The following is a 19257-nucleotide window of genomic DNA, read 5'->3' on the forward strand; positions in this document are numbered from 1 at the left end:
TACTCAAGTGAAAACTACAGGATCACCCACTAACAAAAGATGAGGCATCTTTGGAAAAGCAATCTTACTACTGAAGAACCTCTCTCCCAAACAGTACAGTTTTGATTCAGTATTTTATTCAGCTGCTACCATTACTATAACATAAAGTATAATAATAAAACAGCAATGTTATCAGACTTCAGTATTCTGTTATTTAGACATAAGGCAAAGCAATTCATAAAAATAATGTTCAGAAGATAGAGGATTTTGAGGCAGAGGAAGTGATACCTCATATTTTAGCAATTTCTTCCAGCTGGACTAAAGCTAAGTACTGCTTTGTCTTATCATATTGTTAAACATATGGGCTTAAAAACAACAAAAATAATTTTAATCTCAATCATAAAGCAAAAAGACAAAGTAAACCTAACAAATGTTAAAATTTTTACCATTACAATTAACTTAAAGAGTTGGTAGTGATACCCACACCTAAGAGTCAGCATAAGCCTGGGAAGCCAGTAGATCAACTCTGATCGTGCCTGGAACCTTCTTCCTACGTAAAACCCGGCAGGTCCTAGAGCTCAGCCAGGAAAGGAGAGGGAGTTTTCCCACATACACAGAGGCCGGGCAGATGCCTGCTTCCATGGGCAGAGGCTCGAACACATGGGCGAATTGCCCTACTGCCTAATCCCAGGCACAACAGCCATTTTCCCTTAAACTGTGCTTTCACCTCCAGAATTTTAGACAAAGAAATAAAATTAACTTCTTCTGAGTCTCAGACATGGAAGAAAAAAAAGAAGGTTGCCAAATAAACATCTGAATGTATAAGCAAATTCACATGTAATATAGGATAAAGAAATTGTACTTACCTTCACTTTTCCCTGAAAAACAAAACAAAATGTTTATTATTATAAACTCCTTCCAGATGCCCCTTTTAAATTGCCACACTTTCATAAAAATAAGACTTTTAATAATGGTTAGTTTTAGTCCATCAGTTCATCTACATAAGCAAAGTCAGAGAGAGGAGCTTGTGAGGGCCACTCTGTCTGGTGGTGACACGGGTTGCGTGTGCTCTGACTAGATGAAGAGTACAGCTCATACAGAACTCACCGTGGGGCGACAGGAAGGAAACCTAACCCACCACTGGAGAGCACTCATAAATACCCCCAGGATGTACAGTTATTTGGCTGGCAGAGCCTTTTTCCACATTTATTTATCCTAAAGCTGCAACATAGTTTCTGCTAAAGATTTGTGGTATTGCTTTGAAACCTCCAGACTGACATTATAAAATTTTACCTTATTCAGGAATATTTTTAAAGACTATGTGGAAGATTCAACTTATGCACAATTCAGCAGTTTGCATGTAGCTGGCTCATTTACTATTGAAAAATTATCTTCACTTGCCCACTTTTATTTAATGCCATCAGTTTGATTACTCAAGTAACATGTGCTCCCTGTAGACATATGCTAAAAAAAACATCATCCGTAACTCCCTCTGCCCAAAGATACACATCATTTACATTTTGGGAAATGTCCTTTTCCTCTGTCTACAGATATTTAGATATATTAATTACATTATTACAAAAACATATTATACATACTGTTTGATACCTGCTTCTTTTCCTCCATATATTATTGATCACTATTGATGTAAATGAATACAGACTTTCAGCAACACATGTAATGGCTGTATTCTAGTATGTGAATATACCATAAATCATTTAACCAGTTCCCTAATGACAAACATTGAAATTGTTCCCATTTATCTTTAAGATAAATGAAGGTGGTTAATTGATTAAATTATAATGCGAGTTCATAGTGAAGATCACCTTGTCTAGGAATTCCCATTTAATCTGATATTACATCAATAGCTTCTACTGAGTTACCATATGTGACTCCATATAAAGCCAAAAGCCTTATTTAAAGATCTTCTTTCATTCCTAATCTAAGAAAGACTAGTCTGCCAACATTTAGGGAATGATGCAATCTCACTGCTTACCAGGAGGAAATTTATGTTTATTGACTATATGAGATGAGCAGCTTTTCAAATAAATTTTAAAAATTAAAACCTTACACATTTGCTAAAAGCACATCAAAGATTTCATCAGTAAGCACATACTCAGAGAAGAGGGATATATATTTCCTATGGAAAAAGTCTGAAATCATACACTGAAATGGTTTATTCAACAAATCAATCTGCCTATTCTAGGCTGCGCAGAGTCTATGAATTTCAATTTTCCATCCACTCGGCATCTACACAGTGCCTGGCACACAGTAAATGGTGGATAATCATTTGTTGAAGGAACAGTGATTTTCATTATTGCAGATGAGATCATTAAATGAGAAGAGCAATTTTCATTGGTCATTTATCTAACAAACTACTCCATCTATTATGTGCCAGGCTCTGTGGGAAAAGATGAAACCAATAAATGCTGCCCGTATGTCCAAAGTACTAGGGTAGATCAATGGATATATAAATAACAGAAAAATAATGCTGGACAGTGGAAAGGGCTGTGAGTGAAACACAACATGACCTAAGATCAATTCACAAGGAGACAGAGGTCCCTGTAGTGAGGAGAAGCAGGGGAAGGTTTGTGGAAAAGGTAGCATTTGGGCCAGCCTGAGGGAAAGCAGAAAATGAAAAACGTTCAACATGTGAAGTTGAAATCAGACTCCCAATACATACAACAATTTCAGGTTTGGGGAAAGATTTGAGGCAGATGTTTTTTGGATATTCACTTAACTAAACAATTAGTAAAAACAGTAGAAAAACTGAACATACACATTCTGTAAAATGCATAGAAGAATAAATATATAACCTAGTCTTCATCCTAATGGCCTAATGCCATGAACTTCATTACAAAATACTCCTTACTGAAGTGTAAATTTTTTTTTTTAAAGATTGGCACCTGAGCTAACAACTGGTGCCAATCTTCATTTTTTTTTTTTGCTTTTTCTCCCCAAATCCCCCCGGCACATAGTTGTATATTTCAGTTGTGGGTCCTTCTAGCTGTGGCATGTGGGACCCCGCCTCAACATGGCCTGGTGAGAGTGCTATGTCCACACCCAGGATCCGAACCAGCGCAATCCTGGGCCGTTGAAGCAGAGCACACAAACTTAACCACTCGGCCCTGGGGCCGGTCTGAAGTGTAAACATTTTAAACAGCAATTTCTCTGCAAGGATGAGGTATAACTTCTATGGAAACAGGAACATAAGATCTCAAATGCTCTTGCCAACCCTTATCTGGCCTTTCTCTTCCCTGTAACCAAAGTTCACTGACAAATAATATAACAGTGCAAATAAACAACTCACCTTGACCAGAAGCCAAAGGATTTAAAGGTCTTTTAATGGTCTGTGGCCTAGAAACAGAAGAATTAAAGTACAAAATATACCTAAGTTGCTATCATATCAGAATTATTTAAGTAAAGGTGAAATTATCTCAGAAAGTCCCTTAATGATTATATCCCAAATCAAATTGTTTTACTAAGCTTATAAAATATGTAGTTTTCTCTAATTGCTTTAAGGGAGGGTGGTTGTTATTTGTTTGAGTGATAATAGTTTCTGATCTTTTCCCATTGCAGCAGCCAGAAAGTCATTTCCTAATCACTTCTTCAAACAAAGAAAAAAAAAATAGCAGTCAAGCTCTTCGCCTAGAAACACTACCTTGTTTTTATGTGTATTATTTATATGTGTGCGCACACATGGCACAAAGTGCACTCCTAACTGTCCAATAAGCAAAAAACATAAATACCCAACATGGCATTAAAATAAAAAAGGGGAAACAGTGTGGGTGGATTATTTCCGTTTAGGTGATCTCAATACATCCATTTGCCCTGCGGCCATCAGGTTTGCTATGATTTCAATAAAAGGTATTTTGTAGTAAGAAAAAAAAGAGTTACTATGTCACTACAATGCTTTTCAATCTCAAAATGCCCCTTCATCAGTAACTGCAGGGATTGTTGTAACATCCATTATTTAAATTTTACAAATTTGCACAATTTGAAACCTTTGAGAACAGAACATGTAAGCTATATTTTAACATATTCAATTTAGTGCCTTACATATTGTTTATATTTTAGAAATATTATTGGAATCATGATATAAATTAGTTAAGGAATAACTATAAATCTAATACAAAATCTAACAAATGCTTCAGTTGGACTCTATTTTAGTTCACCTTAAAAAAAAAAAACCAACCCTTTAAAGTCAGTCACTAATCTCAGTAAACCAAACATTCATAATAATAGTCAGGAGAATTTAAATGAAACACATGGCAGAAATGAGTAAATAATGAAAAATCTCCACTTTCCAAACTGGAGAAATTCTTCAAGTCAAAAAAAGAAACATCTGACATTTTACTGGCATAAGCATAAGTGCTGATCTCTTATGCTCATATTTGACTTATAAAAACTGAAACGTATTACCGCCATATCTGGGAATTCCAAAGATTTTCCCAGAATTCTCCCCAATCTGAGATAGCACAACACACACACACAAACACAAGTTTCTTCCCAAAACCAATAAGCACGCTGTTTAGAGCCTGGAGGCTTACACGTGGGTAAACTTGAAACACGTCTCAGTGACCCAGGGATCAAACTGATGGCTTCCGCTGTAGTGGTTAAGAGTGCAAAGCAGGGTCTGCCACGTACTAGATCTCTGACACTGGACAAATCATTTAGCCTTTCCAAGTCTCAGTCTCAGTGACGACTACGGCACACGGTTATTGCAGGGACTAAAGGAGAAAATGTATGTAACACGCTTAGCACGATGCGGTGTACAGGGAGCACTCAAAAGTGCCAGTTATCACAATTATTCTCTGAGATTAAGTTAACTTTAATTTTAAAGTGGGTGAAATAACTCTAGCCACAAAAACAGAAGTATAGAGCACCAAAAAGAGAATGAGGAGTTACATACTCTCATCTATTCTCTGCCACTCACTACACGATCTCGGGAAATGAAATAAACCTCTCTGGCGCTAGGTGACCACATCTATGAAATGACATTCTATCATCCACTCGAGGAACACTTGTTAAGTGTCTACAATAGTCCCATAAAAGTCTAATACTATTCTGTCTTTTCAAGAAGAAAGAAATATTTGTTGAAACTCATGTCTACATGTTTCCCCAGAGGAGAACTGTATTAATGAATAAGTATGTTCCTATGTCCAAATACATCCTTTAACAAAGTGAAATTGACTTGTACTTTTAAATCATTATGATTTCGTTTATAAAGAGAAATCACTACATCTTCCAATAATTTGTAAATGAAAATGACATATACTTAAAACAGTTTTCTTCGTAGATGACATTCCATATCTTCCAAGCATCTGGTCCCTTGTAACCCGTGTAGCGCTCAGGATTAAGGAGCAAATCTACATATTCAGCATCAGGAGACTGTATGTCTGTAAAATAAAATGTTTTATTAAATCTTTCTTTCCTTCAATTCCCACAACAAAGCTCGGCTACAGCGCTGCACTCCACTGATTCTAAGGCACCAAAGACGCCACAACGCCTCAGGGATTTAAAACAACAGTCCAGGAGAAGGACAGGAGAGAAAAGAGGAAGGGACAAACAGATACATTAAAGGTACACACTGGTTGCAAAGCATCCTGCTTTTAGAAATGGTAAAAAACAGGAATATGTAAATTTTAGAATTGATGGAAGATGGTAACTCAATTCTCATAAGCTATCCAGACAAAGAATATACTATACACTTCCCTCCAAATTAACCACAAGTAATTCATCTGTAACTAAGTAAATGAAAAAGTATTAGTACCATACACTGTTTGTTACCAAATACTCCTTCTTACCTGACCACCATCAAGATCCACCACAAACCTGTCCCAGAGACAGAACCCTAAACATGCAAAGTTGTATGCAAGATGGCATCTGTGTCAGCATTATTTATAAAAGGGAAAGTCAGAAGCAACCTCAATGTCCAACAGAGCAGAGCAGTTAAAAGCACAGGCCCTGGAGCCAGAGTGCCTGCTCAGGACCAGGCCCCGCTGCCTCACCGTGGGCAAGCTCGGGAAATTCTCTGTGCCTTGGCACCATCGTCTGTAAACTGGGGATGATACCCATAGTGTCACTGTGAGACTTAAATAAGTTTATGTGTGCAAAGTGCTTAAGACGATGGTAAAAAAATAATAAACATTAACTAGTGCTATTAATACTATAGCTTAAAAGATCATTTTGCAACCAATAAAACTGTTCAGTACAAAGACTGCTAAGTATAAAATGAAAGGATAAACCATACAGAAAAGTCAATTACATATATATGAAAAATATACAAAATTCATGGAATACTGGTTTCTCATATGTTCTATATATTTGTATAACGTATCATAACTTCAAAACAAAAAAAAATGGCCCTTGGGCCTCCAGGGGCTTTGGGAAATTACTCAACAGCACAGCAACCAAAGCAACCAAAGTGATGATAAAAATCTGAGCAGAAATGTGTTTATGACAGAATCCATCAAGCTCTCAATGGTACCTACTTCTTATTAAAAAAAACAAAAATAAAACTGAGCTTGGTTATTTTTATCCCAATTCACAGTATATTAGAGGTATAAATTAGAGGAAAATTTGCTTCTAGAAGTAACAGTGACAGCATCTAGAAATAACTGAGTCTATATGCAGAAGTGGCAATGAAAATAAGTAGAAAAAGTAAAAATAAGAACTTAAAAAACAAATTTGCATGAAATCATCGAGTTCAGGGGCAGAGATCTCTGTTCATCTAAATACTAAATACTAAAGGTATTGCCACAGTATAGCAAATTATAATAAATTCATTAAAAATAGCCCTAATTCTTAAAATATATAAATAATGCTCAGCAGCTAGTACTTTAGGACAGAAAACTAACCAACAAGAATGATTAAATTTTTTATATTCTGCCTAATTAGAGATAAACATTGGTTTCCTCTAAATTTTACTTACGCTAAATATTTCTCCTCTCCCAACTTTATAAAAAAATAAATGTTACTATATTTTGCCAGATGACGAAAGCTCAGATTTCTAATTAGGATTTATAAAATACCTTCTGTACTCCACCTACCATTTATATACATTATTTATTCCTTATAAATCTTTTTTTTTAATATTCAGACAAGTGATTCACCCAAGATAAGAGAACTCCACCGCAAAAGTCAATTACTGCATCTCAGTCCTTGTTACACAAATGTAAGCATGTAATGTCAAAAGGATTCTTTGGTAATCGAAGTTAAAGTATTCCCATTCTTGCTCTAACACCGCAGGCCTAAAAAAGAATTTCCTGTATAAGTTTAATATTTTCTCACATAGCAATGTTTAGGCCAAAGAATACTCGTGGAAAAGACAGCAAAATAAGCACGTTGGGGGAGCATTTATCCCCTTCCTTTCCTAGCCTCGATCCTGATGCAAGTCCACAGCTCCCCATCCTACACCCTGCAGCCAAACGTGCTTCAGGACTCAGAGCTTCCCAGACTTCAGAAAGGTAATGCAGAACGTGCAACACACATTGAATATTACTCTAACAGGGACTGGGGCAGCAACTTTAATCAAACAGGTAAATATTTCTGCAGTGAAATACATGAATATTCACACTGAATGAATCTATGCTAAACTCAGGGGGGGAAATGTGCATTTTTCAGAGTTTTCAGATTTTAGAATTAGGAATAAAAAATTATAGATACGTATTTGCCAAAAGACAGTCATGTTTTATATTAAGGAAAGTATATATTTTTTTTCCCAAAAAGAAGCCACAAAATTAAAAATAAGTACTTTCTCTTTTTCCTCCTCTGTTTTTGGGAGTGATTGCAGGCTTCATCTTTTGCTTGTAATTATAATGATCTGCATCATCCTTTTCACTAATTTTTTTAAAAGATCATCAATCTGCTCCAAAAGAGCCACAGAAGGATACTAAAACTCAGTTTGATTTGATTTTGTTTAGCCAAGTAAAGGCTAACGCAATTCAGTTTCGAAAAAACACAGACACGAGAGAAAAGGGCAAACAGGAGGATCCATACACTTTGGCCAGAGTTCTAATGGGCTCTGGGCTCCCGGATGCTCAGGGCACCAGCTCTGCCTCAGCTTCAGAAGAAGCTGATACAACTGGTGGTTCATCATTGTCCTTCCCAAAGTAATGAGAATCATCACAAAGGAAAACATTTAACAATTCAATAAAACAGAAGCAGGTTTTTGCAATCTCTGCATTTTAGCTATTTATGCAAAATGCCTATATATATCACAAAAATTATATGTATCACTAGATACATAGTTTACCTTGAGATGAACTCAAGAGGTGAATTTTTTCCAGAAACTGACTTTTCTTTTTAAATTTTTTATTGTGGTAAAATATATATAACATAAAATTTACCATTTTAAACATATTTAAGTGTACAATTTAGTGGCAATAATTACATTCACAGCGTTGTGCAATCATCACCACAGTTTCCAAAATTTGCTCACCCCAAACAGAAACTCTATAACCATTAAGCAATAACTCCCCATCCTCCTCCCCCTCCAACCCATGGTAACCTCGCATCTACTTTCTGTCTCTACCAATTTGCCTATTCCAGTTATTTCATATAAATGCAATCGTACAATACTTGTCCTTTTGTGTCTAGCTTATTTCATTCAGCATAACATGTTCAAGGTTTATACATGTTGTAGCATGTGTCGGAAGTGTATTTCTTTTTATAATTGAACGGTACACCGTTGGATGTATAGACTACACTTTGCACGTTCATCCATCCATTCATGGACACTCTAGCTGTTTCCCTTTTGCTATTGTGAATAACACTGCTGTGAATGTGGGCATACGAATATCTGTTTCCCTGTATTCAATCTTTTTGGGTAAATACTTAGGAGCTGAACTGTTACATTATACGGTAATTCTATATTTAGCTTTCTGAGGAACTGCCAAACTGTTAGAAACTGAGTTTTAAAAAATTATTTTAAAAGAATTATTTTTTTCTTAGGCATGATTTTAAACAATGCATACTGTAAAAAATGTTATACCATCGGCTTCACAGAAGTTGTCTGAGGAATCGTCATGCTTGGTCCACTGAAGAACAGCCTTCTGTGTTTCCTCACTTCAAACAAAGAAAATAAAGAGTGGTTTGGTTTTTGTTTTTAACATTTCACATAAAATATTACTGGGGAAAAAAAAAATCAAACCTCAGAGACTCATCCACAGCTCCAAGTCGTTCGGCTTGTTCACATTCTTCAATGAGACTATTGGCTTCTTCAGAATACTAAAATGAAAAGGGGAATCGAGAGAAGACAACTTACCGCATTTTTTAAATTTTTAAAAAGAATTTGAAAGTTATCTGAGGTTCTTTTAATACCTGGCACCATCTCTTTGGCTTCAAACTTAAAAAAAACTAAGCCTTCACATTCCTCTTGAAGCTAAAAAGGAAGTAAAAAGCATCACCCTGTTTTTGTTAGAGGACACGTTTACTATTATGCTCACAAAATAAAGAACCGATTATGGTTCTGATAACTCATTACCAAAAAGTTCACTAAGAAAATCTTCTAGGTATAAGGAAGCCACTAGGCAAGGAGTCATGAGGCAATGTCCACTTTTCGACGGACCTAATTAAGAGCATCAGTTTTCTCTTCCATAAAATAAGTGGTTAGACTAGATCACCTGTGTCTAAGATCCATCTCAACTCTAAATGCCACGATTCTAAAAACGCCCTGGAGCCTACCAAGTCTCATAAAAAGTATTTCAATATCTTTAGTTGTTTAAAATCACTAAGTCACTTTATATATGTGTGTGTGTGTATATATTCTGCTAGGCATGTATGTGGCACAGGGGAAGCAAGCATGGATCATAAGATTTCAAAACACACCAATCATCACCACCATACATCTGAAAGACAACCTTGGAAGCAGGAAGCCACAAATTGAATCACTCAACAAATATTTATTGAGCACCTATTAATGACCCTACAAATGACTGTCTAGACTACGGCACCTTTGTGGATAAAAAAGAACACTAAAATAACTGAAATGATATAATTTTTTGAAATATTTATTTACTGAATAAGAACTTTGTTTCATTATACTGGTTAACCTATAAGACAGCTCAATTCAAAAACTATCTTCAGGGGCTGGCCCGGTGGCGCAGTGGTTAAGTTCGCACATTCCACTTTGGCAGCCGGGGATTTGCCAGTTCGGATCCCAGGTGTGGACATGGCACCGCTGGGCAAGCCATGCTGTGGTGGGCATCCCACATATAAAGTAGAGGAAGATGGGCACGGATGTTAGCTCAGGGCAAGTGTTCCTCAGCAAAAAAAAAGAGGAGGAATGGCAGTAGTTAGCTCAGGGCTAATCTTCCTCAAAAAAAAAAAAAAAAAACTATTTTCAAAAATAAAATTCTTGGGGCTGGCTCTATGGCTGAGTGGTTAACTTCCCACGTTCCGCTGCGGCGGCCCAGGGTTCAGATCCTGGGCGCGGACATGGCACTGCTCACCAGGCCATGTTGAGGTGGCGACCCACATCCCACAACTAGAAGGACGTGCAGCTAAGATATACAACTGTGTACGGGGGGGGGGGGTTGGAGGAGATAAAGCAGAAAAAAAAAAAAAGATTGGCAACAGTTGTTAGCCCAGGTGCCAATCTTTAAAAAAAATTTAAAAAATTACAAATAAAATTCTTTTTTTTTTAATTGCTTTTTCTCCCCAAAGCCCCCTGGTACATAGTTCTATATTTTAGTTGTGGGTCCTTCTAGTTGTGGCATGTGGGCCACTGCCGCAACATGGCCTGATGAGCAGTGCCATGTCCGTGCCCAGGATCCAAACCAGCAAAACCCTGCGCTGCCGAAGGGGAGCATGCGAACTTAATCACCCAGCCACAGGGCCGGCCCCAAAATTCTTTTATACATAATTAAGTATTAAGGGGTAAAGTGATACGATAAGTCAACCTACTCACCAATGGATCAGAAAGTAATAAGAATATGAATATAAGAAAAAGCATGCTAAAACAGATAAAGCAAAATATTAAAAATTAGTGAAACTGTATAAAGAGTATACAAAAATGTCTTTATACTAATTTTGCAAGTTTTCTATAAGTTGGAAATTATTTCAAAATAAAAAATCAAAAAATGAACAAAATTTGTTCAAAAAATTACATATACCTATGTATATTAATACACCTATGTATATTAAAACAAAAACTTAAGAACTTCCTTATTATAATTACCTGCATATTGAAACATAAGTTAAACAAGACAACTATTCTTAATTCCTATTTAATAACTTGATCAGCTTCATAAGTCACATCTGTCTCAATACTGTGTCATTGGTATTTTTCTGAAAAGAATATTTTTCAATTTTATTATTTTTGATTTTTCATAAAACTGTCCATAATCTTCTTCAAACTTAATTTTTATGGTTTATCAACTTGAAATCATCAATACTTTCAATCGACTCTTCCCTGAAGACATAATTTTTAATTGAGAAAATATCCTCTCTATATATGTGAAAATATTTTAGCCCAGATATTTTCACAAATCCTATTCTTTTGACTCCAAAGTATATTTCTTCAATAAATATTGTAAGACAAATTTCATCAAATAAGTTCTCTATTTTTTTATTATTTTAAATGTTTTGCCAAATATAGATGCTACAAAATTGTAAGCCTTCTTAATCTCATTCAATTTCAGTCAGAATATAAATTAATCCAAGAAAAATAAGAGTTTCATCAAGAGGAGAGTCTTCTCACAAGTGACGATGCGCCAAAACACAATTCTAAAATTTCAGAATGAAATCTAGCACACCATTTGAAAATTCCTCACTTAATTGGTTCAATTCCTCGCAGATTTTGTGGGAATAAACTTCAAGGTCTTTGTTTATAAGCTTTGTTATAATAATCGCAATTTGCTAAACCTTCAAAAGCTGAAATTTGTTTTTTTCTTTAAGCATTCTATTCATTGATACTTTGAATAATGGTTTTCTACTGATTTTAAACAAATTGCAATCAACACTTAGGGGACTCATTTATTAAAAACTGATCAATACCACTGAAGAACGCAGGTTGTTTTACAAAACAGTTCTTCAAAGGCTCAAACATTCATAAAATCTGACTGCAGACGGACAGCAAAGTACTCCTGCCATGCCAAAGGAGCATTTTTTTCAGAATTACCTTCATCTCAAAAATTTTATGATCACTACTTAGTGTACATATAAATATAAAAACCTATATATTTTGACAATTACCAATTCTATCTTAACTGGTAAAATATCATAGCGTGTTTTGACACAAATATGAATTACGTGTATATCTTAACCAACTACAAATTCATTTCTGCCCCACAGATTTGATTCAGTAAAGACACTGTTTTTACCAGGACACTGTTTTCATCAAAATTTGTATGTGTATATGTAAGGTGGAGGATGGAAACAAGACTTTTAATGATGAATACGATGCAGTCTACACAGAAGCCAAAATATGATGTACAGCTGAAATTTACATAATGCTATAAACCAATGTGACATCAATAAAAAAAAAATTTGTGTGTATTATCACCACAAAATAAATATTGTCTTCAATTTTGAACTTTAAATAAATTTATATGAGCATTCACAATAGCGACAAATGTTTTACTTCAACAGAATGAACTTCCAAAAGTTTTACTTTGAGTCCATCAATTGAATGAAAAAAATAAAATAATTTTTGGAGTTAAATTATTTTCTATTTGAAACAGCTGATGATGGCATCATTTAACTATGTGCAAAGATCTGCTATTGGAGCCAACATATTAATAGCTATGACACTTCACTATTTGTATGTGAACAAGAAGACGTGGAATCAAAAATTAGTTTAGAATATATGATGGGAAAAGTGCAGAAAAGTAGTTGCCTCTGGGGGAAGGGGTAGGGACTGACTGGGACATGGTATGAAGGAACCCTGGGGTAACGGTAATGTTCTATATTGTAACCAGAGCCTCAGTTACACAGGTATACGTATTTAGCAGGTATCTGTATTTCAGCAAATGCTCATTTTTTTACAAAAAATACATACAATCAAATACAAAAAGGACTCTAGTTAATGACATACTTCTAGTTACATATATATATATATATATATATATATATATATATATATATATATCTAGTTAGTGATATATATTTAGGGGGATGTGTACCAATGCTTGAAATTTACTTTGAAATGCATCCAAAAAATATGTTTTTAATGGATGGCTAGAAGGATGGACAGATGGACAGATATGTGGTAGTTTACAAAAATGTTAATGGTAGAATCTAGGTGATGGGTATAAGAATGTTCACAGGAAAATTCTTCAACTTTACTGTATGTATAAAAATTTTCACATTAAATATCAGGAAAATTTCATTTAGAACAGTGCTTTAGCCTAAATGAAAAATCACGTATCCCAGAAGGATATGTAAATGCACCCTCTGCAGCTGCGCATGTCCAGTTGCCATCTTTAGATACAGTGTTCTTAAAGCAGCCACTAACTTACAAAGCAGATGCTCAGGCTTTGTCAGCCTATCTGTGTGCTCTGGTTTTCACATGGTCAGTGATATGACTATGGCCCTTAGAGATGGTAAACAATGACCTTTTGTGCAAGTTACATATCATCATCAACTGTCGTAAGAAATGGAAATTCAATACTTTATTTTTCATTAAACATGCACGTCCTTTTTCCTTTCTTAGTTATTTCAGCCAAAAGGATTCATTGTAAAATTTTTAAAAATTACTGAACAGTAAAATAATCATGAGGTGTCAATTTACACTATACCAAAAAGGATAAAACTATTTCAGGAAGACTAGTCTCTCTACGCAGGATTCCTCACCCTCTGTTCCCCACACATATTTCTCATAAGCCTGACCTATAATTTCCCAGGTTTCCCATTCACCAGTCAAATGGCAGCCTGGCAGCTTAGGATACATTCCAGGTATGACACAGGCCACAGCACAAGTGGCTGCCAACTCCAAGAGATGAGCAGGACAGCAGCATCAATGCTGTCCCCCTACTTCCCAGGACTACGAGGAGTTAGCTGTCCCTAGCTATTTGTGTCTGACTGCAATTACTTTACCAGGAGGCACCTAGTATATTTTCTTTGAAAGAGAGGTTTAGCTTATTTACATCTAGAAAAGGTCAGGAAAAAAAACAAATTATTATTATCATCTATGTGTTAAAGTGAGAACTGTTTAGTGTACATACACTTCAAAAATAAGAAAAGAGACAACAGAGGAAGCTAGAAATACAAAGTATTTGGTAACCAAATCCATCCTAACTTATTTTAATGTAACTGTTAATATTTTATTTAAAAAATTAAAAACTCAGGACAAATGATAAACTAGACAGGATGCCAGACAACAGGCATAAACCAGTTCTGTCCCAGGCAAACCCTGGCATATGGGTCCTCAATTTACTCTTGTTCTTCTATAAGGGCTTGGTTTTTACTCCAAGAGAGACAGGGCACATGGGAGGATTTTAAACAAAGGAGAGACACAATCTGACTTCTTTTTAAAAAAATCACTCTGGCTGCTGTCTTTAGAACAGATTGGAGAGAAGCAATGGTAGCAGTAGGCAGATCACTGAAGAGGCTACTGCAATAATCCAGGCAAAAAGTGATGATGGCTTGAAATACAGCAGTAGCAATAAAGATTGTAAGAGTCTGGGCTTATTTTAAAACGTTGTAAACACAAATTTAATTTGTCCCCCAAAACAGCCCTGAAACAATGACAACCCAGTAACAATTAGCACCTCTTGGGCCCAGATTATAATCTCTAAACACCATTTCCCACTAAAAGAACTAGGGCTCCTTTGGAAAATGATTAATTCCAAGACTAACACAAAAAAGCTACAAACTAGGCCTAGAACATATTTTCATAATAGAAAGTAAAAAGTCTACTCAGACTAGCAGGATCATCTCAAAGGCCAAGGTGCTAACTTGAAGGAGCTCCTAGTGGCCAAAGACGGAATAACTCAAGCATCAAAGGAAATAATGACTCAACAACTACAGTAGATTCCAATACATTAAATATGTCAAAACTCCTTAGTTCATACTACTACTTAAAAATAACTTACTGGGCACCTATGGAAGGTGCTGGGATACCAACTCATAATTATTCTGAAAACTGATGAACAAAGGAAAAGAATGAAGCATTTATCACATCTGTCCTGTATAAACCGCATTTCAGGGGATCCAATAGTTGACAACAAAAGTCTTTATAGAATAATAACAAATAGTTAAGTATAGAAAGAGAGACAGAACAACTATCTAAGATACTAGGAATAAAATAAAAATAGAGAAGACACACAAAAAAAGAAAAAAAAGAAAGGAGGACAGAATTAGAACATCAACATTTTCAAGCCCCTAATGAAATAATGCAACTAAGTAATAATCATTAAAGCCACTAAAATTTTCAGGTAGAAAGCTAGTGTAAAACTTTATAATGAATGTATAACAAACCTAACGGATCAATCTTAACATCATAAAAAAAGAGAAAGCCAGACATTGTGTCTTCTGATATGATTAGTAAGTGCACAGCAACTTCAATAAATATATATCAAAAAATGAATCTAATAAGCCTTAATATCTAACTACATGGACAGTCACATGCAAAAGAATAAAACTGACCCCTATCTTACACCATAAACAAAAATAAACTCAAAATGGATTAAAAACTTAAATTTAAGACCCGAAACCATAAAACACCAAAATTGGTCTTGGCAATGATTTTTTGGATATGACAACAAAAGTTGTTTATTTTTGTTTATGGAAGTTCCTCAAAAGATTAAAAATAGAACCATATGATCCAGGAATCCCCCTTCTGGGTATCTATCCAAAAGAAATGAAGAACAGATATCAAAGAGACAATTGCACCTCCATGTTGGCTGCAGCATTATTCACAACAGCCAAGATATGGATCAAGTTAAGTGTCTGTCAATGGATGAATGGATAAAGAAGATGTGGCATGTATATATATATATATACACACACACACACACTGGATTATGATTAAGCCATGAGAAAGAAGGAAATCCTGCCATTTGCTCCAAGATGGATGGGCCTTGAGGCATTATGTTAACTGAAATAAGTCAGACAGAAAGACAAATGCTGCATGGTATCACTTAATGTAGAATCTGTGAAAAAAAAAAAGTGAAACAGAGAGTAGAAAAGTGGTTGCCAGAGGCTGGGGGGGTCGGGAAACGGGAGGGGTTGGGAAAGGGGACAGACTTTCAGCTGTAAGATGAATAAGGTCTGAGGATCTAATGTGTAACACAGTGACTACAGTTGATAACAGTGTACTGCACAACTGAAATTTGCTGGGAGTAGGACGTACATGCCCTCACCAAAAAAAAAGATGTATATGTAAGATGATGGATGAGTTAATTAACTAGACGGCAGAAATCCTTTCACGAGGTAAACGTATATCAAATCACAATGTATGCTCTAAATGTCTTATAAATTTATTAGTCAATTATACATCAATAAAGCAGAAAATAAAAAAATTTTTCTGAAAAACGAATCTGAATCTGATCAAGCCTTAATATCTAACTACCAGTTTATAGAAATTAAAGAGAGTAGAGAAATATGTTAAATGACATAACAGGGACAAAATCAACAAATATATAATGTGGGAAATTCTATAGGATAATGACTCATCTCCTTCAACACATAAGTGGCAAAGAAAGAAAAAAAAGGGAGGGGGAATGGACATGGATTAAATGAGACTTAAGAGTAGGAAATATACCAGTAGCACCAGAAAGTGAGGAAGTGCTAAAAAAAAAACAAGAAGAAAAGGGGGATCCAAGATGGCGCCGTGAGTAGTCCTCTTTGTCTCGCCCCCTTCGAGTCTACAATTATTTGGACACTTATCACTTAACAAAGGATATCCAGACAGCATCTCAGGACGTCTGAGAGACCCACGCGACTATACATTGGAAGGCGGATGGACTTTCCTCTGGGAGGATGTGGAAATAGGTGAAAACTCTCCGACCCCGACCGAACAGCCTAGTACCCGCAAGCGGCTTTCTTCCAACGGACGCCCCCCAGAAGATCAACACACATCTAGGGCAGGAGCGAGCACACAACAGAGGAGCGACGGTGGAAACAGGTGACCAGAACCCTACCTGAACCCCCCGCAATTACTCCTAAACGCAGAGGGAAACTTTGGAGTTGCACACCTGGGCCCGCGGGGAGAGTCTCTCCCCACCATTGGCGGGGAGATCCCGCCTGGTGTTCGCGGCGCCCGGAAGGTCCCACAGAGAGTCGCTGAGGGTACGGAGGTCTCCCGGCTGCCAATGCCGGCACGGTGGGGCTAGGGATTGCCAGAGATCTCTGAGTGGACTGGGGCTGGGTGAAGCTCCAAAGGCCGACTCCACACCCCGGAGGGGAAGCTCTGGAGTTCCACCCGGGCAGCAGACAAAACTCTCTGTCTGCCATTAGCAGAGGGGCCACGCCCAGCATTCACGGCTCCGGGAAAGTTCCGGAGAGAATCCCAGAGGGCGGGGCGACCCCCAGCTGCCATTGCCCGCTCCGTGGGACTAGGGATTGCCGGAGATCTCGGAGAAGACTGGGGCTGGGTGAAGCTCCAGAGGCCGGCTCCGCGCCCCAGAGGGGAAGCTCCAGAGTTCCACCCAGGCAGCAGACAAAACTCTCTGTCTGCTATTAGCGGAGGGGCCACGCCCAGCATCCACAATACTGGGTGGGTCCCGGAGAGGAGAATATTAGGCAGGGTAGCAGCTGACCAGCTACCACTGAAATCAGGATCTCCGGCTATCTCCCCAAGACAGGGCAAAGGGCTCCCCGAGTTCCTGGGGAACAGGACTGGGGCTGGGTGGAGTTCCAGCGACCCGGCTCCGTAGCCTAGGGGGAAACCCTACAGGGTCACAGCAGCCTCAGGGAAAGCCTCTGCACAGCACCAGTAGAAAGCACCCAGCCGGCAGCCACAAGGCTGGAAGACCCCGGGACAAAAGTAGCATGGCTAGGTGAACTAACCACAGACTGTAGAAGATGCCAATAGCTCTCCTGCGACCCATAGTGGACAAGTGAGATTTTGTGGGTGCCGACAGCAACGGAGCGACAAATATAAGCGATCCCACCCCTGGCCGCTGGAAAAGCCCATAACACCGTTGCAGACCCCAAGGAGGGAGCACGTCTAGGTGGGCTGCAACAGTAGGCACCAGCAGCCTGAAGCCCCCCTGTGACGGCCCCCACGGCAGAGGAGGGAATCCAAAGGACCACTGGGACTACGAGGAGGGGCCCAGGCCCAGTTAGCAACTGCGGACAGGGTTCCTGGTTGGTGCAGTATAAACAGCTGCTCCCCGACCGCAGCAGCTGAAACAAGTGAAAGGAGCAACTAAACTCTATCTCCATGCGGAGGCACAAATCAACAACATCAAGCAATATGAAAAAATACATTAAATCTCCAGAACAGAAAGAAAATAACAAATACACAGAAAACAATCCCAAAGAAAATGAGATATATAACCTAAATGATGATGACTTCAAAACAGCCATCATTAAAAAACTCAATGAGTTAAGAGAGAATTCTGACCGACAACTCAACGAGTTCAGGAGCTATGTCACAAAAGAGTTTGATACAATAAAGAAATACCAAACAGAAATATTGGAAATGAAGAACACAATAGAGGAGATTAAGAAAAATCTAGATGCTCTGAACAGTAGGGCCGATAATATGGAGGAAAGAATTAGCAATTTGGAAGATGGCAATATAGAATTGCTGCAGGCAGGGGAGGAGAGAGAAGCAAGACTAAAAACAAATGAAGAAACTCTCCGAGAATTATCAGACACAATTAGGAGATGCAACGTAAGGATTATAGGTATACCAGAGGGAGAAGAGAAGGAGAAAGGGGCAGAAAGCCTATTCAAAGAAATAATGGATGAGAACTTCCCAAATCTGGTGAGAGAGATGGATCTTCAGGTGACAGAAGCCAATAGATCTCCAAACTTTATCAATGCAAGAAGACCAACTCCACGGCATATAGTAGTGAAGCTAGCAAGTCAACGACAAGGAGAAAATATTAAGGACAGCCAGGCAAAAGAAACTAACCTACAAAGGAACCCCCATCAGGCTATCAGCAGATTTCTCAGCAGAAACTTTACAGGCTAGAAGAGAGTGGAATGATATATTCAAAAATCTGAAGGACAAAACTCTACAGCCGAGAATTCTCTACCCAGCGAAAATATCCTTCAAATACGATGCAGAAATAAAAACTTTCCCAGATAAACAAAAATTAAGGGAGTTCATTGCCACAAAACCTCCTCTTCAGGAAATCCTCAGGAAAACCCTCATTCCTG

The 19257-nt window shown here is 37.5% G+C and overlaps 2 protein-coding genes across 5 annotated transcripts in view; one reads left to right on the top strand and one right to left on the bottom strand.

Moving 5' to 3' along the window:
- ERO1A (endoplasmic reticulum oxidoreductase 1 alpha) overlaps positions 1-19257 on the bottom strand; it is a 52090-nt gene that overhangs the window by 13164 nt on the left and 19669 nt on the right. The window contains exons 5-9 of one of the 3 annotated variants that reach the window (XM_023627735.2): positions 9134-9210; positions 8975-9048; positions 5258-5378; positions 3290-3336; positions 846-857 (exon numbers count right to left, since the gene is read on the bottom strand). In XM_023627735.2, coding sequence (XP_023483503.1) covers positions 846-857; positions 3290-3336; positions 5258-5378; positions 8975-9048; positions 9134-9210 — 331 coding nt within the window. Of the gene's footprint in view, positions 1-845; positions 924-3289; positions 3337-5257; positions 5379-8974; positions 9049-9133; positions 9211-19257 lie in introns of all 3 variants that reach the window. The other 2 variants (XM_070249456.1, XM_070249457.1) reach the window with 2 other exon arrangements.
- Positions 1-19257, top strand: part of PSMC6 (proteasome 26S subunit, ATPase 6) — a 77641-nt gene that overhangs the window by 2714 nt on the left and 55670 nt on the right. Inside the window, exon 2 of one of the 2 annotated variants that reach the window (XM_023627738.2) lies at positions 5434-5562. The exons of the other annotated variant lie outside the window; for it this stretch is intronic. The gene's annotated coding sequence lies outside the window, so the exon portion shown is untranslated. The remainder of the gene's footprint in view (positions 1-5433; positions 5563-19257) is intronic. 2 annotated transcript variants of the gene reach the window in all.

The sequence above is a fragment of the Equus caballus genome, chromosome 24, assembly GCF_041296265.1.
Source record: "Equus caballus isolate H_3958 breed thoroughbred chromosome 24, TB-T2T, whole genome shotgun sequence".
Taxonomy (NCBI): domain Eukaryota; kingdom Metazoa; phylum Chordata; class Mammalia; order Perissodactyla; family Equidae; genus Equus; species Equus caballus.